General features: G+C 36.6%; 1 protein-coding gene across 4 annotated transcripts in view; it reads right to left on the reverse strand.

The window, feature by feature from the left end:
- AK8 (adenylate kinase 8) overlaps positions 1-23,207 on the reverse strand; it is a 175,311-nt gene that overhangs the window by 97,481 nt on the left and 54,623 nt on the right. For 3 of the 4 annotated variants that reach the window (XM_003339637.4, XM_056812628.1, XM_056812629.1), the window contains 3 exons: positions 4,056-4,137; positions 3,864-3,935; positions 538-738 (listed from right to left, as the gene is read on the reverse strand). In XM_003339637.4, the coding sequence (XP_003339685.2) occupies positions 538-738; positions 3,864-3,935; positions 4,056-4,137 (355 nt within the window). Of the gene's footprint in view, positions 1-537; positions 739-1,279; positions 1,423-3,863; positions 3,936-4,055; positions 4,138-23,207 lie in introns of those variants that run through there. The other variant, XM_056812630.1, reaches the window with a different exon arrangement.

Consider the following 23,207-nt stretch of genomic DNA (forward strand, 5'->3'; position numbering starts at 1 on the left):
TAGAAGCAATGTAAGCTGCTAAGAGATGTTGACTTTTTGCTTTCTTCTTTCTCAGGTCTTTTATGAGCTCTGAATAGTGATGAAGCAATCCCTGGAAATGAAGTCACAAGAGTCCCAGTCTCAAAAATTTTGGCCTCTTTTGGCCTCTGCTAGCTGTGTGACAATGGATCAGTCATCCAGGGTCTCTGAATCACAATTTCTTCATCCACACAATTGAGAAGATAATGTCTGTATAGTACTAATGCCTCCCCTATAGGGCTGTTTTAAGGATCAGATGAGATGAATGTGCATAGAGCATAAACTTTCAAAGCTATAGTTATAAAGACACTGGATAAATAAGATGTTACTATATTTTGAGGGTCATCTTGAACAGCTCTGGAATATTTTTTAAAAAACCCTTATCTTCCATATTGATTCTAAGGCAGAAGAATGGTAAGGGCTAGGCAATGGGGGTTAAGTGACTTGCCTAGGGTCACACAGCCAGAAAGTGTCAGATTTGATGGAATATTTCAAATGATGCTATGAGTTTATATTTACCTTGGTAAAAGACATCCACACAAGGCTGGTCAGAACTAATGACCTTCAAAATTTTAGGATAAGAGGGGAGAATTCTATTAATGTTCCTGTGATACTCTATTAGCCTCTTGGCTGTTTCTTCCTCAGAAATGCCTAATGGTGCCAGCAGCCGGTTCTGCACATCAGGTTCCTTAGGCCAGTCAAATGTGGTGTGATAAACCTCTGGAAAATAAGAATGGAAATCTATTAGAACAAAAGGTTTTCACAAAGCAATTGCTCTAAATCATCAAAGCAATGATCATTGAAGACCAGATAAACCATCTGCCTACACTTTCTATATTGAACCTAAACTTTTGCTAATATAAGGCTTAGAAATCTTCCATCTCTATTCGTTTGATTACGATCCAACATTCATTCAACAAATATGGGAGGGGATGGTCAAGTTCTTAGTTCAATCCCCCAGGTCTTCCCTTGGATTTCATTAGATTGAGCAAGAATTCAATTTTTCTCTGCCTCAGTATATTTGAATGAGATAAATAATCATAGGTTACCACTGAAGAAAACACAGTCTTATTTGAAAGAGAGCCAGAAGTCAAAGTTACTCCTGAATGAAGACTAGTAGAGAACTTCATTATACACAAAACCTAATTAAGAAAGTGTCTACTGATGACAAAGCAAATTGTTATAACATATTCCCAATCCAAATAGAAATGATTTTGGGAATTATTTCCCACTTTGGGTTACCCATGCCACTGTTCCTTACCTCTCTCAGACATTGGCTCTCCAGGTTGGGGGGGGGGGGAGTGGAAAGCTATTTCCCTTTGTCTCTAGTAGGTTCCCTCTCTGAAAAGATGTAAGAAGCTCAGATACAATGAACAACTTCCTGTATTCCCCTGCCCCATTCACTGAGGTAAGACGTGCAGGTGACTATCCCAACAATAGCCCACAGACAGAAAACCACGCCCCTGAAGTCACAATGTCACATCACTAACACATTGTTTCCCTGGATTCCATGATGTTTATGCAGTTACCATGAGTCTCCTACTCCTGCCCCTGCTTTATATTAGGGCCCTGAGGCCACAGAGAAAGGAAGTTCTCACCTTTCTGCTCTATTTTATGTAAAATCAAAATGTTGGAGTGGATGGATGGATGAAGTCCTGGGCCTGAGACAGACTTAATCCTGAATGAATGAAGAATCATTTAAGTGCTTGCAATATGCCAGCTGCTAGGCTAAGATCAGGAAACACAAAAAGAAAAAGCAACTTCCTGGTTCTTGAGAACCTCACACTTTCCTGGGAACTGGGGAGGAGGAAGGAACAATGCTCACAGGAATGTGCAATTGTAAGGAGGATGAAAAGTTCTAGAAGGCCTAAGTGTTCAGCACTAGGATAGATAATAGGGCTCAGGGGCCTGAAGGATTTAGAGGAAGGACAGATGGTAAGGTCTGAAGGTCCTCCATCTTTTCAGAAGAATTTTAATTGGGGGCTTTCTGCTCATCAAAAATAAGCCACTCCCACTCTGTAGGGGAGATGGGGGTACCTAGAAGGATCTAGTCAGCCATCATTAGAAAGCTGGGTGAGGAGGGAGAGGTGACTCACTGGATAGAGAGCCAGGTATGGGGATAGGGGATCCTGTGTTCAAATTTGCACTCAGATATTTCTTAGCTATGAGATCCTGGGCAAATCATTTAACCCCCATTACCTACCTCTTAACACTCTTTTGCCCTAGAACTGATTCTAAGATTAAAGATTTTTAAAAAGAAAAAGAGGAGAGGGTCAAAGGGTCTGAGTAAAATGGGGAATTGGAGTTCCTTTTCATAGGGTGAGGAGAGCATGATCATGATTAGCCATGAGGCAAGAGAAAGAATGAAGGATTGATAGAAGAATGTGGAGGAAAGGGCACTTGTTGGCACCTGCTTGGGTTGAGGAAAGAAAGTACTCTCCAAACCCCCTTATCTAGCTGTTAAAGGCCTTGGGCAAGGCTCTTAACATATATGATTCCCACTTTTCTCCTAAAAGGAGAAATAAATAATGTTCATTCATTTTATAATTAAATATAAAATAAATATAAATTAAAAAAGAAATTGGACTAGACCAGTATGCTCCAAATTGTGTTAGATGAGAAATCTATGACAAAAAATTAATACTTGAAATATGTTACCCTCTAAAATATCAGAGTAAATTATGTATGTATTAAAAATGCTACAAGTCAAAAATTTTGGGCATAAAAATAAACTTAATCTTCTCAATTTCAATCTAAAATTTCTCTAATCATTCCTAATCTCCAAAGAGACTCCACATGCCCAGGACTCTTCATATTGGTGTCTATGAGTTCTATCAATATGTTTCAATCCAAAAATGTTTCAAGGCCAATTTGGATGACTAAGTGTTCCCAAGATTCAATACTACATCTGCTAAGCTTTCATCTCCAACATTGTTAATGTTCTTTCCCTCCTCAACTGTGTGTGTGTGTGTTATACTTATCTGTGTTCATAGTGGATAGAGTGCCAGTACTGGAGTAAGGAAGACTCAACTTCTTGAGTTCAAATCTGGCCTCGGGCTCTACTTGTGTGACCCTAGACAAGTCACTTGACCCTATTTATCTCATCTGCCAAGTGAACTGGAGAAGGAAATGGCAAACCACTCCAGTAATATTTTCCAAGAAAAGCCCAAATGAGTTTTGGTTTTAAAAGATTACTTTATTACAAAAATGAATAATATGGAAAGAAGTTTTGAGTGATAACATGTATAACCCAGTGAAATTGCTAGTCAACTCTAAGAGGGGAGAGGGAAGAAGGGAAGGAGGCAACAAGAATTATGTAACCATGGAAGAAATTTTAATACACTAAAATGAAAAAAAGAAAACCCCAAATAGAGTCATGAAGAATATGACACAACTGAAATGACTGAAGATAAGTTCTCCTAGTAGAATGTAAGCCATTTAAGAGCAAAGATGATTTCATCTGACCTTTGTGCACCAGTACCAAAAACCATAGCTTAATAAATATTCATTTAATTGATTTGGCAAGTAAGTTTGGGAAATGTTTAATTAGACTTGTTTCATATTTTATGAGTGTGGATTTATGCATCTCAGAACAAAATAGGGGCAAAGTAAGAAAGGGTCACCATAACACAGTATGGTTTCCTTACACAATTGATTCTATCATCTTGGTCTGATTCTTGTCTGCTATCCTATTTTTTAAATTATCCATTAGAGAAGACCCATTTGCAGGAATAAGTCAGTCAGTCAGCCAGCAATTATTAAGCACCTACTATGTGCTATGAGATAGGAATACAAAAAGAGGCAAAAGACAGTCTCTGCCCTCAAGGGGCTCACAATAGCATTACCTCCATTGAAAGGATCAATCCTTTTCCCCAGATTTCTCTCAATAAGAACAGTGTCTGGAGCATTCAGCACAACTAGAAAGAGAAAAGGAAAAAAGTTTTAAAACAAAATAGGTGAAAAATACCAACTTATAATTTTGTTTCTGTATTGGAGCAATGTGAATGTTGTGTGAGCCTGAGACTGAATCTACTTACTGACATGCCTGGGACAGATTCCAGAAGTCTGAAACCTCAGTGCTTGTTCTCGAGTTTCGGGAAGGCCATCCAAAATCCAGCCCTAGTCAGAAAAATCAGGAAAGATACTTTTTGAAATGAGAACAATCTGAACCCTTAATATAGAAATGAATAAAACCCTAAGGCACAAATGTAACTACAGAGCACAAAACCATCCCACTGTAGCCACCACAACCAGTCTTCTATCACTGCCTTTTACTCTTCATTCTTTTCTAGTTCTCTCATATGTATGTCTCCCTCCATTCTTTTGCCTTTTTCTACTCTCCTTTTCCTGCTAAAAAGGTTGGTGATCTCCTTCCCCTTATATCATAGAACTTCCCTATAATTGAATTAGGGGAACTTGATTGGTAAAGGGTACTCTGACTAACCCCCTGCTAACTTTACAAAAGTAATTTTTCTTTCTCAAAGTATGTTCTTAATCCTGAATTATGCTACCTGTGCTACCAACATTATTTATATTTCTGAGATCACTGACAACCTTCTGGCTTCCTTTGGCCATATGAAGGGCAAATATGTGAAAAAATTGTGCTCTGTGAACATATATTTAATAATAGAATTTCTAATTTAATCATAGATTAGTTTCCATGAACTCATCTTCATTCTGAAGTTAAATAACTTCATTTTTAACTCTTCAGCATGGATTTTCCATTTCAAGCTGCTCCCTGTCCAAGTTGTTATTGCTATTCAGAAATTTATTTCAATAGCAATGGAAAAGTACATGATGGGTATATGTAGATTACAACAGGCTGTCAACAATGATTTGTGTACACATACTGTAAAAAAAACCCACAGTTTTGAGAACAGGTGAAACATGTGGGCTAGCCATGCATCAAAAGAGGAAAAGGAGGTAGACCATCTGAATACCGCACTGGTATTGACTATTTTTTTTAATCAGTCAAGATTAAAATTTTTACTCTCCTACCCTAATTCCCTAATCTCCATTGAGAACACAGGAAAAACAAAACTATAGACATGTATAGTCAGAACACATTTACATATTGGTCATATCCTAAAAAATATTTGTCTCATTCTACATTCTGAGACCTATTAGGTGGTGAGTAGCTTGTTTCATTATTACTTTACTGGAATCCTGGTTAGTCATTACAGTGATAAGAATTCAGAATTATGGCATGCCATCACATTGATATAACATAACTGTTCATCTATTTCTCAATTCATGGGCCCCCTCCCAGATTCCCATTTTTGCTACCTCAAAAAGAGATATAAGTATTTCTTACACATCCTTAGAATTAGTTTTGTTTAGGGGGCACCTGGGTGGCTCAGTGGATTGAGAGCCAGGCTTAGCGATGGGAGGTCCTGGGTTCAAATATGGCCTCAGACACTTCCTAGCTGTATGACCCTGGCAAGTCACTTAACCCCCATTGCCTAGCCTTTACCACTCTTCTGCCTTATAACAACACAGTATTGATCCTAAGATAAGGGTTTACAGAAAAATAATTAGTTTTGTTTTAGAACTAATTAGTCCCTTAATCTACTCTCTAATTCCTATTCTTTGCTTCTCTTATTCCCTCCTATTTCCAAATTAAATTAAATATATTTCTGTGCCCAAATGTGTGTGTATATTCTTTCTTGTTTTGGACAGTTCAGATGGAAGTGGGGTTTGAGTATCAACTGCTTCCCTCTTCTTCCTCCTGCTGGTAAAAATATCTATTTGTGTACACTGATCACATGATATTATTTTCCCTAACTTTCCTTTTCCTTCTCCATCCCCAACTCTCAACATCTCTCTTCTCTTTTCCCATTTTCTCTTAAGATTATGAATAAATATTAGACCCCCTCTATGAACTCTAATGATTATATTGCTCATAAAGGACACATGTACTATTTTTATTCTTATTTAGTCCTTTATCATTATTTATTTATGTTTACCTTTCAATGCTGTCCTTCATTCTTGTGTCTGAACTATAGTTTCTCTAAATATCTGATATTTTCATTAGAATTCCTTGGAAGTCCTCTATTTCATTAAAAATCCATTTTTTTGTTGTATGTTACTCTGTTTTGCTGGTTAAGCTAGTCTCAGTCATCAGCCCAAATCCTTTGTTTTCTATAATATCACATTCTAACTTCTCCACTGCTTTATGGTGATGGCCACTAAATCAAGTGTGATTCTGACTGTAATCCTTCAGTACTTCAATTCTTTCATTCTGGGGCTTTTTGTAGTAATTTTCCTTTGACCTGGAATGCTTTGGATTTTGACTACAATGTTAGGGGTTATTATGTTTCAAATTGCAGTTCCTTTTCAGAGATAGCCAGTACATTTTTTTTCTAGTTCTATTTTGCCCTCTAGTTCTCAGTAATTTTCTTTCAAAATTTCTTGAAATAGAATGTCTAGGATCTTTTCTTAGTCATAGAATTTATATAGTCTAATGATTCTTAAATTTTTTGCTCCAATGTCTTCCACATCATTTTTCCCCTATAAGATTGCTTTCAATTTTTTTCAGGTTTTTTTTACTGTAATATTTGTTTTGTTGCCTCATGAAGTCATTGGCTTCTATTTGATCCATTCTCATTTTAAAGCAGTTTACTGTTTGGGCAAGGTTTTGTACTTCTTATACCAACATTATGATTTCCCTTTCCATTTCTTCCTTCTTTAGCTCTCATTTTCTTTCCAATTTTTTTCCTCAAACACTCTCATTTCATTTATAAAAAAATTTTTTGAATACTTTTTAAAACTCTTACTCCATCTCCTCCAAGAATTCTAATTGGCTTTGTGCCAAAGCTATATTTTTTCCTCTGAAGTAATACTTTCAGATCTTTTGAAGTCATTATCTTTTACATTTGTGTCTTGAGTGTCCCTAGCCCCAGAGCTCATTATGATAGGGTTTTGGTTTTTTAAAATTTGTTTGCCTGTTGTAGACTTCTGAAAGGAATACTGGTCCTATTGCTACTTTTTTGGGTATAGTCATTCAATTATATCCAACTTTTCATGATCCTGTAGACCAAGACTGTTCGGGGGATTTTCTTGGCAAAGATAACTGGAGTGGTTTGCCATTTCCTTCTCTAAATAGAGCACCTGTCCTAGAGTCAGTAAGACCTGAGTTCAAATGTGACCTCAGATAACTTACTGTGTGACCCTGGGCAAGCTACTTAACCTCTGTTTGCCTTTATCACTAGAAAAGGAAATGGTAAACCAGTCTAGTTATCTTTGCCAAGAAAATCTCATGGACAGTATTAGTGTGTGATGGTCTGCAGGGTCATTTTTGAGGAGGGGTGGACTTGATCAAACCTGTGCTTTAAGAATTTTGATTGCAGTACAGGAGGAGGTATTGGAGAGGAGAGAGACTGGGAGCCAAAAGTCTAATTAGGAATTTCAACAACCCAGACAAGGGCATGAAGTAGAGTGACAGCCATGTAGGAAAAAAGAAGTAGATGCAAGAGAAGTGGCAGAAACAGAATAGGATTTAGCAGGGAAGTGAAGTGCATGAGAATGTACTTTCAAAACATTGTTGAACCTTCAAGGCTCCCCATGACCAAATTCACAATGGAATATGAATTGGTCTCATCCATTAGGCCTCCTCCAAAGGGTTATCTCTTGTCATTTATTTCCCTCTACCTGATTTTTACTCTGGGAAAATCTCCAAACATAACTCAAATTTAGGTCTTCACAAATGTAGGTAATAGGGGTCATTCTTAGATCCCATACAAGCATACAAGCATACAAGGTAGCAAATGTATCTAAATATAGGAAAAACTTTATTTCACACTACAGAAAATACAGAATATACAAAGGAGTCACAAGAGTCCATAAACCAATATATTAAAAAAAATATAAGATATCTAAAGAATTCAAAAGAGTACATTAGAATATTTCCTTTTGGAAGGAACTGAATTTGGGTTGCCATGGGGACAACACTGACATTTTGGTGAACTCTTCAATGGATTCTTCCACCAAGAAGTATAGTGCTCCAAGAAGGCAAAAGCTTCTTGAAGGGTATCTACTTTCCTGAGGGACCTTCACTGAATGAATCACTAATGTCTCTGGAGGAGATAGCAAAGATCCAGTCTCTTCCCTAATGCACCCTAGATCTATGTCATGACTTTAAATGTTACTGCTCTCTTCCAGCTACAGGGGCCACATGAATTATCCTCTTCTAATTACAAAGGCCATGTTACTCAGAAAATTCCCTTCTCTCTAAAAGTCAGGTCTCCAAATTCTTGAACTTGAACTTACTCTCAAGGCAAATTCTAAGGCTTGCTGAGAATCTCTCTTCTTTGGCTGGACTCTGGGATCTGCATAGGTTATCTAAATCTTCTTTTATAAAAAGGAGGTGAGGATTCGAAACTACCCTCTCTAGTAAAGTAGGCAAGAAAATGGGTTTCTTTTCTATATTGCTGGAGGAATTCATCATTTTCCCCAAATTACTGCCATTTCTTAGTCTAAGAAAGACCAATATTAAATCTTTTATCTCAAACCAGTACTCAGAAAGGAATTAGAATGTCAGAATTTATCCAGGTCCAAGAATTCCTCTCAAGCCACCTTTTGCTTGCTTTGCCATGTACTTCTTTTAAGACCCCATTCACTGCTCCCTTCTCCTTTTTTCTTCCTTTACTCGGAAAAGAGGCACACGGTAAAAGGGCCGAAAGTCATTTGTCATTCATTTATATAAGCCAACATTATATATGTCATATAGAAATCTATCTTTTCACGAGACCTAACCAACTAATTGTCTGGGAAGAAGTCTCAGTCACGGGAGATAAAAAAAAGGAGCTCATTTCCTGCCCTCTCAGTAAATAGTATGACCACAATTGCCATGGGGAGATGTCCCTCAGATACCCCAAAGGCTCACAGCCTATAAGTATATCAAATTGATAAAGGAGCTCATTAAATTGATCTGGGGAAATCCCAATCCCCCCTTTTTTTCTTTGATTTTTACAAAAGGCCCCCCCCACAAAAAACCAACCCCACAATAAAACAAAATACAATTTTTCTAGCAGCAACATAATCCAAAGGAGCTACTGAACTAGAAGTGAAGAGGTTTGAATTTTGGTCCCAGCTCTGCCACTAACTTACTGTGTGATTTTGAGCAAATCTGTCACTTTCTCTGAGTCACTTGGTCTCCTAATCCATAAAGTAAATTAGACTAACTGGCCTCAAATGTCCCTCTTTAGTTCTATTATCTTAGAGTTATTGTTTTTAAATATATATGTGTGTAATATATATACACATACACATATGTACATGTATACATATTATACACATACACAAACACTATATGCTGCTTTAATCTAATAGCTAAATGGTTCACACAGGATGAACTTGGGGGACCTGATTAAGCAGATTTTTATTTCAACTCTCCATTTTGCAATTGGTAAGATACAATATTATCAAATGAAAACTACAAATGAACTGTCAGATTTTGGGTCCTTTCAAGAGATCTCCCCTTCGATCCAGATACTTGGTAGCTTTAAAGACATACTGTGTTTTTTGGAGCAACACAACTGCAAGAATTCCCAGATAGGTCAGAGGGTGGACTGATAGGGATGAAGTTCAAGGTCATGCACAATGAATTACAGTTGACTTACAGAAGGAAATCAACTTTAACCTACCAGCAGGGTGAGGGCTAACAGAAAACAAATTTCTTTCCCAATGTGTTTTGTGGAGACGAGTATTTTCCCAATATAGAAATATTTAGTTTGTAGCAACAATCAACTAAAGAGTAAAAACAAAAACAAAAACAAAAAACAAGCCAAAGAGATTTAAAAAGCAAAAAACACTGGCAAAAATTGGGCTTGCTTTCATTATTTTCTTAAATTATACAGCAAAACTCAGAGTCACTGAACCCCTCATTTCTGGAGCTAATGAAGCAGCAGTGCTAAAAAAATGTTAACAACCTTTTGCTCCCTTAAGTCCTTGTTATAGTCAGATAAGTGTTGGATTGCAGATCTTAGAAAAAATAAACATTTATAGATTTAAGCAATGCTACAGGAGTATGGTAGTACACCTTGTTTTATTAGAGGCATGGTGTTTGATGTATCTCCCACTTATAGAGCTTGAATTTGAAGCAGAATCTTCTTGAGTTTATCAAATTCTTACTTTATTTTTCTTTTCTTTGGGATGTATAAGGGGGAGGGAGGTGTTTCTTATAGAAAAACTGTTTGTCATGCTTCAAATCACTTTTGGGGAATAAAGGAAGTTGGTGTAACATCTTTACTCAGTACCTAAAAAAAAAGGCCTCTGCTTTTAATTTTGCATTACTGAGCAATCATTTTAATCTCTCCCATAAATTTTCAGCTGATAACAGTATGTGGTCCAGAGCTTTTAGAACTATTTCAGGGGAACATATCTCACTGACTTCTTTTGGGGAAAGTGGGACATTCCAATTACATAGGAAAAATGCAGCAAATGAGGAACAACTCCCTAATTAGCCTGGCTTCACTGATGCACCATTCTCCAGGTGCAGGAATGAAAAGAAAAAGGAATGGAGCAAACCAGCAGTCAGCCATTCCCAAGGTCTGCTTTCTCAGGCTAGGATGAACGATAAGGTCACCCAGGTGCCAAGAAATGAATTATTCCCTACAGGACTCCTAGAGGAAAGGTAATCCAGTCCACATAATGGCAGTGTGGATAGTAGCAGAAGTCCAGAGCTCCACCGCAGAGGCAGGCTATTTAGCCAGCCAAGTGAGACATTTTATCACCATGCCTGCCCAAGTTAGCTGGCTTAAATTCCAAAGAACTAAGGAGAGCAATAATCCAGATCTCTGGTATCAAGGCAGTTTCAATATGGCAAGTCTCCAAGACAGAAGCTCTGAGTCTAGCAGGGGAGTTCAGAGAAGATCTTTCTCTTTCAAGTTGCTCTTAATTTTCCTGAGATTGTATGCAACTGGCCAGCTTCAAATGACCATCACTTTCTACTAGAAAAGAGGAACTTTGAGCTAGAGAGCAGACAGCTTAATGCCTGCAAATTCCAGCCAGGCAAGAGTATGTTATAAATCAGTAAAGAGCAACCTATGACTGGCATTATGGGGCACCAAACACGTGTGGAATAAAAGCTCTCCAGTTAGGTTTATAGGTCTGATTTCCAAGAGTCTCTGGATTCTAAGGCATCAGTCAATTCCTAATTAGAATATATTATCCATCTTCTTGACACTTCAGTGAAATGTCTATTCCACTCCAGAGCTGCAGCTTTGTTCAGAACAGGTTAATTGATATTCTGATGCATTCTCTCGCCATACCCCCAGTGGCTCGGTTCTGTTTTATCACACATCAAAAAGGCCTTCTGCTCAGGGCACCCCATGCACCAGCACGGGGCTGGAGGTCTGAGCAGCTGCAAGGAGTACGGTATCACAGGAGGGACAAGCACTGAGCAGATGTCACAGATAAAAAAAGAGAGAGAGAGACAGTAAAAAGGCAGGAAGACTTGGGAGCCAAGCAAGGGGAAACAAGGCACAGCAGAGCAAGACCTGACTTCAAAACATTCCTATCATGCTTTATGCAAACACGGGTCCTTTCTGCCCTCATGACTATTATTAAAGTGCAATTAGCAACTTCACATGATAAGATTTTGTTGCTCTCTGAATCTTCTATTCTGATGAGCTGCTCTTCATCTCATGCCCCCTCCTTTAAAGATTAGTCCTGATATGTTTCTTCCCTTGGGTTTTAAGCTCCTGGAGGACAGGGGCAATGCTTTATTTATCTTTCTATCTTCCCTACAAATAGTAGGCTCTAAATTGTTGGGTGAATGAACAAGTTTTCTCCTAACACCACCCTTCCCCAAACATAATCTATCACAGATTCTCCATCACTAAGCAACATATTATCTCTTTAGAGAGAGTCATGTATCCAATTTTTCTTCAAAATCAGATTTTAATCCAACACTGAGTGCCTCCAGAACCAGATTAAAATGTAAATGAGAAATATCGAACAAAATAAAATTAAAAAAACAACATAACATTTCGGTCATTGTTTTTTCAGGCATGTCAGACTCAGTGTGACCTCATTCGGGGTTTTCTTGGCAACGAAACTGGAGTGGTGTGCCATTTCCTTCTCCAGCTCATTTTGCAGATGAGGAAACTGAGGCAAACAAGGTTCAGTGACTTGCCACAGGTCATACAGGTAGGAAGTGTCTGAGGCCAAATTTGACATCAGGAAGATGAATCTTCCTGACTCCAGGCCTGGCCCTCTATCCAATGTACCACTTACCTGCCTAGAATATAACATAATATTAATTTGTGCTTTTGTAAATCAATAGTCAGCCTTCAGAGATCTGGTTCTATGAGTTTACATTACTGCTTTATACTATCAAATAAACTAATCATCTAATTTTTTCTCAAATTCCATGCAAAATTTTATTTGACAACCAACACCAACGAAGGGGTCTTTATCTTGAATTAAAGCCTTCAGTTTAGACACTTCACAATGTTTGAAAATAAAACAAGTAAATATGGATGAAAAAATTTCCGAGTCACATAATAGTTGCTACAACAGATAATCCAAATATCCAGCAAAAAATAAGGTAATTAAGCCTTGCGTTATACATACACACAATATACTTAAAAGAAAAGAATCTATTTATGTTCTCTATATACCTGATATGCATTCTCTGTACATAACATAGACAAGCATAATCCCAGGTATTTTGTACCCTCCCACCAACATTATGTTAACACTGAGTAAGCATTGTTCAGAAAAATAGGTTCATACAGAAACTGACATTCTGAATTTTTAAAATGATAATAAAAATATAAACTCTTGGCGACAGGAAGAATAAGTGTTCCTAATCTTCTAAAGAGAATTATTAATTAAAAGAAGACTTGAAAAATATATATTTTATTTATAACTGGGGTGGCCTAATACTTAGCCTAGCTGGGTTATTAATCACTATTTAGTTGAGTCAAAAATACTTCTTTAGGCTTCACCACTAATATATCAGATAGTCTCTGTTTGTGGAACTGTAAAGACCAAATCCAATACTGAAAAACATTGTTTTTGCTTTATATGGAAAGTTAGGCCTAGGACTAAGGTCAGGAAGAACATATGTTATAGATTCTACATTGTTACTATGTTTGCTGAATGAATTGAGTTGGACCCACGTTAACTGTATTAATGTAGTAATTATACTTTGAGAGTGCTCACTTATTTACCTAAGAGTCACTCATTTAATGAATTTTTTGAACATGTACATCTCATTTTTCTTTTGTAAAGTAGAAATTTGGTATAATTCTGCCATTATTTTACTTAGATTTTTATGAAAACTCTCAGCTAATTGCTTTCATTATTTAATGCCTCTGCCATTCACTGTGTGATCTTAGTTAAGTCACTTCCATTCTTCAGGACTCCATTTCCTCATCTGTGAAATGAGCTAGTTATATATCAGTGACTTCTAAGATTCCTTCAAGCTCTGATACTCTATGTCCTATGGTCTAATATCAGTATCCCTCCTCAATAAGCCTACTTCCATCTAGGGTGGGCCACATCTTGCAAAAATAAATTCCATATGTCAGAGAATCCAGCCTGTTATCAATGTCAACAATTAAAATATTTCATTTACAGAAAGAAGTTCCAAGATTTCCCTCAATTATCTAGCTGGTGGGAGAGTGGATGCAGGAAAAGAGAAGCTAAGCCAGCTTTCCAATATCTATTTCTCAGTGTTCATAGTATTACAACTATTTCAACAGGATCTATCTTTTTTCCCTCTCATCTCACAGCCAAATCTTCTGTCATTGGCTTTCTTTGGTCAAGTCATGCTCTAGATAGGGCAACCCCACGGCAAGCTTGAAGAGTTGGGGAAATCTGTCTTTAATATACTCTCCTTTTCTCTATCAGTGTCTTCTCTCCTCTCCCTATTCTGCTACCCCCTGTTATGATACTCCATCCCCACGCAAACATCTATCTTGATCTCAGCTGGCTGTCAACAAAAACCTGATAAAGTATTCACTGATTCTGGTTTATGGTGTTTCCTTCCCATGGGTGCTTGCATTTTAATAGGTGTCTTTGTAACTCAGCAACATTTTCCATTTTCCAATAACACTTTTAAGTCCCTCCTACATCGGTCCAATGTCAGACTAAATTCTTCCATTTGATTTCCTACTTTTGATAAAAAAATCCACATATTATATATAATAACACCAAATTATTCATGTTGTTGGGTAATCTTATCACATAACGTATATATTATTACATTTTAACCTGTCTTATTAGTATTAATTAGTATTAAAATATCAAACTATATTAACCAACCAATAGCTCTGAATCTCTAGTCTCTCTCTAAGCAACACTATGTCCTGGCTGCACCAAAAATAAGGTCATGATAATGGAGCCATACTCACTGTGCACTAACCCTGTGAGATGAAATGTTCTCACAAGTCTCCGCTCCTGACATAATGTTTGCCATAAGTTTCCTGTGTACGCACTAAGACCTCCCCGTCTGATCCCCTGCAATCCTAACTACATTTGTATTAGAGGAACACACAACACACAGTCTCAGCAGAGCTGTTGATCAATAAAACCGTACTCCTTAGAGGATGCATGTGACATCTATAAGCCTGTGAGTGTCAAAACAATGGCAAAAAAATTCGGTCTTCCTACTGTCAGTGGGATGAAAGCTATGCAATTAATGCTGGTCCAATGACACCACAAGGAAAAATAAAACAAACAGCTGGTGGTACTGTGGTCCAGCATACGACTTCTCGACTCTGTTAACATTTTCAGTACAAAATACTGACTCATGTTATAGGCAAGCTAGCATAAATCTGTTACCAAAAATAAAAATAAAAACGGAAAATCTTCCAACTATGAGCTTAAACTTTTGATTCTCTAGTTAAAATGACAGCACAGAAGAAGAGATGCTGAACATTTTCTAGCATTACATACGTACATACTGCATGTAATAGACTTATTATATGCACTCATACATATGGTGTGCATTGTCTCTACTAGCTTATGTAAGAGGGCATACATTTGTGCATATATATGTATATCTGTGTATGTTGTCTACTAGTTTATGTATGTCTATATACATATGTACATGTATATGATGTATGTGTGTATACACTGTTCCAGACAAGTGTTCTAGACAACTTTGTCAATGAGTATTTTACCTTTTCAAATTAAAGTCCCCTAGAGTTGGGAAGTGTGAGTTTGAATCCTCAGCTCCTACTTTCTAGCTATAGCACAAGGCAAATCCCTTTGTCACCCTGGGCCTGCGTAAAGACTCGGCCCAGGGTTGTTATAAGGAAAGCATTTCGTTAACCTTAAGGCACTCTGGAAATATAATTATGATCCTGAATCATAGGGCCATAATGAGGGCCATAACATAAAGTAAGATCCAGTCAAAAATAAATTAGGCTACATATGAACCCTTTGGTGATAATTTTTCGCTTTCACTAAAACAGAGATAATCTCTCATAGCAATATATGTGTATATGGTATCTACTCTACATGTATAACATACTTTACTCTTTAGGTTATTGTCATTATGGCCCCTTCTAAGATCGTCATGGCTGCTGCGTGCCCCTATCAGTTTATATTCTGGTAAGTATGATATGCGTGTGTCACAAACATGTAGGAGTTCTCAACACTGTATATTAGATGAAATGAAATTAGATGAAATCTGCATTAGAGATGAACTCATTGCTTCCTTTAGCAATAGTGGAGGTGTTTAAACCAATGGGTCAAATTTCCATTTTAATTATAAATGGATAAAGGTTGAATATGTCCCTGTTCGTTTCTGAAAATAGGCCCCTAGGTACAGTGGATTTATATAACCAATTATAACATTTGTCTTAAGATCTATAGAAAGTGTGAACTCACACCCGGTTTGACAATCATAGCAAGCTCAGGTGGGATATCTGACAAGGAGCCAAGGTGTAGGGAGGGGAGGGGAGGAAAGGAGGCTCTTTTTGAACAGGTAAGTGAAATGGGGTGTTTAGAATTCATTAAACAGAACACAGACTTGAGAGAGCCTTCCTCTGCAGACTGAAGGATGTCTTTCATTTAACAGCACCACAGGAAGACACAAAGATGCAGCACGTATGTTTTTCATTAGAGAAAATATGATTTCAACTAGGGGGACTCAGAGTACCATGGGGCTTTCCAAAGTGTTTGGGAAAGAAGAAAGAAGAGATACTTGAAGACAGAACCATGATTGAAGATCATATCAGCAGAGAAAGACAGAAGGATAAAGTGACCTCCACAGTTGAACATCAGGGAAACTAATTTCTAACTCAATCACACTAAAGGCCCTTCCCTTAAGGCACGAGTGTGTCTTAAAAGGAGTATACAGAGAACTGTGTATACCCTGCCTTCTTTCATTACATTCAACAACTTTTTGAACTAGGCCTCACCTCCAAAAGAAAATGAGCTCAGTCCCAAATGGGAACTCACATGAGTGAGAGAGAAAGAAGAAAGAGGATGGAGGGGGAAAAAGCAGTTTATAGCTGGTCTTGCAATGTTATTGATTTTTTGTGTGAGTGTGGGAAATGCATTTAATCGTCATGCATCTGGTACCTGAGTTGTTCAGGCTTCTTTGAGGCACAAAGGGACGAGCATCAGACACTCCTCGTTTCAGAACTCACGAATGCAGGGGTATCAATAGTCTGTGAATTCAAGGGTGCTAGAAGCTGAAATGCCCCAGTGCCTCAACAGGTTTCTCCCATTGGTTTCCTTTCTCCATTTTCCCTTAAGTGCTGTCCTGCTGCTTGGATATATGAGGCTTGTCCGGTTCCCTTCACCCAGAACGACAACTCTTCCTTGGCAGTGGTTGATATTGGTCTTCTGTGAAGCCCCATAAAGTGCTGCCTTCTTGAGGCTATGGAGAACGATGGCCTTTTGTGGGTGATAAAACACCAGGGCTCTGACAAGTCACCATAACTGTATAGAAGTCTCTGCTTTTGTGTTTTCATAAGTTTAAAAAACATCTTTTCCCCCCATAAGATGAATGCTGCCCTGCTCATAGTCTAAGGGAAGGGAACAAATATTTTTTAACTGCCTACTTTACAAATATTATCTCATTTGACCTTCACAACTACCCTAAGAGGTAGGTGCTATTATGATTCTTATTTACATTTGAGGAAACTGAGGCAGACACAGGTTTAATGATTTGCACAGGGCCATAAAGCTAGTGATTTTCTATCTCTAGGTTCACCTTTTCACCTTTAAGTTCAGGTTTTCACCTTTAAGCCTAGTTCATGGAAAATTTCAATGAGGCCTTTGTCCAAAAACCTAGAACCAAAGAATGTAAAATGTATAAATGTGTCAACATGATCTAGCTGAATCCATTCTAACTGCCAAAAAATGGTTTTCTAGAAGAATATGCTATGGTCCATTAGAATAACAATGTTCTAGGCCCAACTCTGCACCCAAGAATGTCACCTCGGATAAGTCACTTTCCTTCTCTGTGTCTCAGTTTCCCCATCTGTAAAATAAGGGTGATTTTTAGATCCCCTCCAGATTTGAAATTCTTTAACTTCATTTTGATTGTGTTTGTCTTTTTAATCTATTTGCAAAAAACATTGGAATTAATTTATGAGGTAATATTTTTATTATTAACACTAATATTTTTAAAAACTTATCTTATTTCTTAGAATCAATAATAAAATATTGGTTCCAAGACAGAAGAGTAGCAAAGCCTAGGTCATTGAGGTTACATGACTTGCACTGGGTCATACAGCTAGGAAGTATCTGAGGCCAGATTTGAATCCAGGATCTCCCATCTCTAGGTCTGGCTCTCTTTCCACTGAGCCACCCAGCTACCTTCAACAGTAATATTCTTAAATAAGTTTAAGTATCTAGAGCAGCATTGGTGAAGGTTTTCAAGTTTATATGCCCAAACTGCAACTTCAAGCTGCCTGTGAGACCACTCCCACCATTACCCCAGAGAGTGGAGGGAGGAAGTCTTACTTAGGGCACCTGGACAGAGGGACAGGGAATGCAAAAATGTCCTTGGGTGATGGGAAGAAGGGGAGTAGAACAGCTCCTCCCAGTGCCAGCTTGGCACACATGCCAATATTTTGCCAACACTGAACTGGAATTGCATTTATTTCTTCATATAGATGGAAAATGTACCATCTGAATGTGAATATAGCTACTAAGCAATTACATTCTGGTTACGATGGGTAAAAGAATGAAGAAAGTATAAAAAATGTTGGTGAGCAAAATGACAAGGTTAAATCAGAAGATTAATAGGTTTTACAGACAAGTCTTATTTTGGAGACAATATTTCATCAGGCAGCTACCTGGAGCAGTGGATAGAGTCCTGGACCTGGAGTCAGCAAAATCTGGGTTCAAATTTGACTTCAGATACTAGTTGTGTGACCCTGGTCAAATAAATCACTTAACCTCTGTTTGCTTTATTTTACTCAACTGTAAAATGCAGACAATAGCACTTACCTCAAAGGGTTGTTATGCAGATCAAATGAGATAATTGTAACAGTCTTTAGCACAGAGCCTGGCACATAGTAGGCACTATATAATAATTATATATAAATATACACCTGTGCAGTCCATTGAGCTCGCCTGAGCTGGTCTATACTGAATGTTCTCCTGAGCCTCAAAATCTCAAAATCAACTCTCTTTACTCTCAAGAATGGTTAACCAACTTAGCATTGGTTGAACCAAATCTCTTTTGAAGTTTTCAATACAAAGTGCTAATTTTTCTTTCTTGAACTTATTTGATGGTCACTTCAAAGAAATTCTTCAAAGAGATTGTGTTATACCAAAATAAAAGCATTATCTAGTGAATCCTGATGAGTTACATTCCCAATATTTCTCCCAGGAAATTATCTAGACCTTTATCTCTTTCTCTGAATTTAAACATTAGTCTTCCAAAATAGCCAAATGGTAATAATTAAGTGATAACTGAAAGTGCATTTTCATCAGTTTTCTGAAAAGAACTCCTGGGTTGAATAACCAAAATACTTCCACATTCTCATCATTTGTAACCTGGACTGTTTATCAAGATCCTCCTAAGTGTTTTTCCTTCATCTTGTCTCTCCTCTTTCCAATAGCTAATCCACAGTTTCGGTCAATTCTCAACATTTACAGGTTTAACTTTTGTGACTTCAAACACTCATGTGATTTTATTAGTAACCTCACTTTCACTTTTGCATCAGCAACCATACACATTCCCAGTTATTTGCAGTAGAAAGGTATAATGGATAGAAGTTTGTGAAGCATGTGGTATTCTACTAGGTGCTTCTCTGATCTTGTTTACCCTACTATTGTAAAGAGCTCCCTGTATATTCATTGCATATTTTCATTGTTTGCCTTTATTTATTTTTTAATTGAAATTTTTTATTTAATTAATTTACAATATTTTCCATAGTTACATGATTCATGTTATTTCCCTCCCTTCCTCCTCCCCCTGCCCTGTAAGACAACACACAATTCCACTGTGTTTTACATGTATCATTGATCAAGACCTATTTCCATATTATTGATAATTGCACTAATGTGATCCATTAGAGTCTACATGCCCAATCATATCCCTAGTTCTGCTCCTCTCACTCTGCATCAACTCCTGGAGGTCATTCCAGTTCACATGGAATTCCTCCAGTTCATTATTCCTTTACATTAGTATTCCATCACCAAAAATACCACAATTTGTTCAGCCATCCCTCAATTGAAGGATATCCCCTCATTTTCCAATTTTTTGCCACCACAAAGAGCATGGTTATAAATATTTTTGTACAAGTCTTTTTCCCTATGATCTCTTTGGTGTATAAACTTAGCAGTGGTATGGCTGGATCAAAGGGCAGACAGTCTTCTAAAGCTCTTTGGGCATAGTTCCAAATTGCCATCCAGAATGGTTGGATCAATTCACAACTCTACCAACAATGCATTAATGTCCCAATTGTGCTACATCCCCTCCAAAATTTATTATTTTCCTTTGCTATCATATTAGCCAATCTGCTAGGAGTGAGGTAATACCTCAAAATTGTTTTGATTTATATTTCTCTAATAATAAGAGATTTAGAACACTTTTTCATGTGCTTATTGATAGTTTTTATTTCTTCATCTGAAAATTGCCTATTCATGTCCCTTGCCCATTTATCAATTGGGAATGGCTTGATTTTTTGTACAACTAATTTAGCTCCTTATATATTCAAGTAATTAGACCTTTGACAGAGGTTTTTGTTATAAAGATTTTTTCCCAATTTGTTGCTTCCCTTCTAATTTTGGTTGCATTGGTTTTATTTGTAAAAAACTTTTTAATTTAATGTAATAAAAAATTATTTATTTTACATTTTGAAAATTTTCCCAACTCTTGCTTGGTCTTATAATCTTTCCTTTCCCAAATATCTGAAAAATATATGATTCTGTGTTCACTTAATTTACTTATAGTTTCCTTCTTTATATTCAAGTCATTCACCTATTCTGAATTTATCTTGGTATAGGGTGTGAGATATTGATATAAAACCATTATCTCCCATACTGTTTTCCAATTTTCCCAGAATTTTTGTCAAATAGTGGATTTTTGTCCCAAAAGCTGAGGTCTTTGGGTTTATCATAGACTGTCTTGCTGAAGTCACTTACCCCAAGTCTATTCCACTGATCCTCCCTTCTGTCTCTTAGCCAGTACCATATTGTTTTGATGACCACTGCTTTATAATACAGTTAAAGATCTCGTACTACTAGGCTACCTTCCTTCACATTTTTTTCATCATTTCCCTTGATATTCTTGATCTTTTGTTCTTCTAAATGAACTTTGTTATAGTTTTTTCCTAATTCAATAAAAAAATTTCTTGGTAGTTTTATAGGTATGGCACTAAATAAGTAAATTAATTTGGGTAGGATGGTCATTTTTATTATTTTAGCTCATCCTACCCATGAGCAATTAATGTTTTTCCAGTTATTTAGATCTAGTTTTAATTGTGTGAAAAGTGTTTTGTAGTTGTGTTTGTATAATTCCTGTGTTTGTCTTGGCAGATAGATTCCTAAATATTTTATATTACCTAGGGTGATTTTAAATGGAATTTCTCTTTCTAAATCCTGCTGCCTGATTGTATTAGAAATATATAGAAATGCTGATGATTTATGTGGGTTTAACTTTGCTAAAGTTGTTGATTATTTCAATTAGCTTTTTAGTTGATACTCTAGATTCTTTAAGTAGACCATCATATTATCTGCAAAGAGTGATAGCTTGGTTTCCTCATTGCCTATAACTTCAATTTCTTTCTCTTCTCTAATTGCTACTGCTAGTGTTTCTAGTACAATGTTAAATAATAGAGGTGAAAATGGGCATCCTTATTTCATTCCTGACCTTATTGGGAATGCTTCTAATTTATCCCCATTGCAAATGATATATACTGTTTATTGTTTTTAGGAAAGGACCTTCTATTCCTGTACTTTTTAGTGTTTTCAATAGTAATGAGTGTTGTATTTTGCAAAGGCTTTTTCAGCAACTATTGAGATATGATTTCTTGTTGGTTTGCTTATTGATATGGTCAATTATGTGAATGGTTTTTCTAATATTGAACCATTCTTGCATTCCTGGTATAAATCCCACCTGATCATAATGAATAACCCTCATGATGACTTGCTGGAGTCTTTTTGCTAGTATTCTATTTAAGATTTTTTGCATCTATGTTCATTAAGGATATTGGTCTGTAGTTTTCTTTCTCTGTTTTTGATCTACCTGGCTTTGGAATCAGTACCCTATTTGTGTCATAAAAGGAATTTGGTAGAACTCCTTCTTTGCTTATTCTGTCAAATAGTTTATTTGTATTGGGATTAGTTGTTCTTTGAATGTTTGATACAATTTACTTGTGTATCCATCTGGTCCTGGGGATTTTTTCCTAGGGAGTTCTTTGATGGCTTGTTCAATTTCTTTTTCTGATATGGGATTATTTAAGTATTTTATTTCTTCTTCTGTTAATCTAGGCAATTTATATTTTTTGAAAATATTCATCCATGTCACTTAGATTGTTATATTTATTGCCATATGATCGGGCAAAATAGTTTTTAATAATTGCCTTAATTTCTTCTTCTTTAGAGGTGAGGTCTCCCTTTTCATCTTTGATACTGTTAATTTGGTTTTCTTCTTTTTTTTCTTAGATTGACCTATTTGTCTATTTTATTTGTTTTTTCAAAGTACCAGCTTCTAGTCTTATTTATTAATTCAATAGTTCTTTTACTTTTGATTTTATTAATTTGTCCTTTAATTTTTGGGATCTCTAATTTAGTTTTCATCTGAGGATTTTTTATTTGTTTGTTTTCTAGTTTTTTGATTTGCATGCCCAATTCATTGATCTTTGTCCTCCCTAATTTGTTAATATATGCACTCAAGGATATAAATTTCCCCGAGTACTGCTTTGGCTGCATCACATAGATTCTGGTAGGATGTCTCATCATTGTCATTCTCTTTAGTGAAATTATTGTTCCTATGATTTGTTCTTTAATTGATTTTGGAGAATCATATTATTTAATTTCCAATTAATTTTTGATTTGCCTCTCCATATACCCTTACTAATTATCATTTTCATTGCTTTATGATCTGAAAAGGTTGCATTTATTATTTTTTATCTTTTGCACTTGCTTGCCATGTTTTTATGCCCCAGTACATGGTCAATCTTTGTGAATGTACCATGTGCTGCTGAAAAGATGTATTCCTTTTTGTTCCTATTTATTTTTCTCCACATATCTATTAACTCTAATTTTTCTAAGAGTACATTCACATCTCTTACCTCTTTCTTATTTATTTTTTGGTTTGATTTATCTAGATCTGATAGAGGAAGGTTTAGGTCTCCCACCAGTATAGTTTTACTATCTATTTACTTCTTGAACTCCACTAGTTTCTCCTTTAGAAATTTGGATGCTATACCGTTTGGTGCACACATGTTGAGTACTGATATTTCCTCATTGTCTATACTGCCTTTTATCAGAATGTAATTATCTTTCTTATCTTTTTTAACTAGATCTATTTTTACTTTGGCTTTGTCAGGTATCATGATTGCAACTCCTGCCTTCTTTAATCAGTTTTGCTCCAGCCTTTTACCTATACCCTGTGTGTGTCTACCTGCTTCATGTGTGTTTCTTGTAGACAACATATGGTAGGGTTTTGGTTTCTAATCCACTCTGCTATTTGCTTTCATTTTATGGGTGAGTTCATCTCATTCACATTCAGAGTTATGATTACCACCTATGTATTTACCAAC

Source organism: Monodelphis domestica, chromosome 1, assembly GCF_027887165.1.
Source record: "Monodelphis domestica isolate mMonDom1 chromosome 1, mMonDom1.pri, whole genome shotgun sequence".
NCBI classification, from domain to species: Eukaryota; Metazoa; Chordata; class Mammalia; order Didelphimorphia; family Didelphidae; genus Monodelphis; species Monodelphis domestica.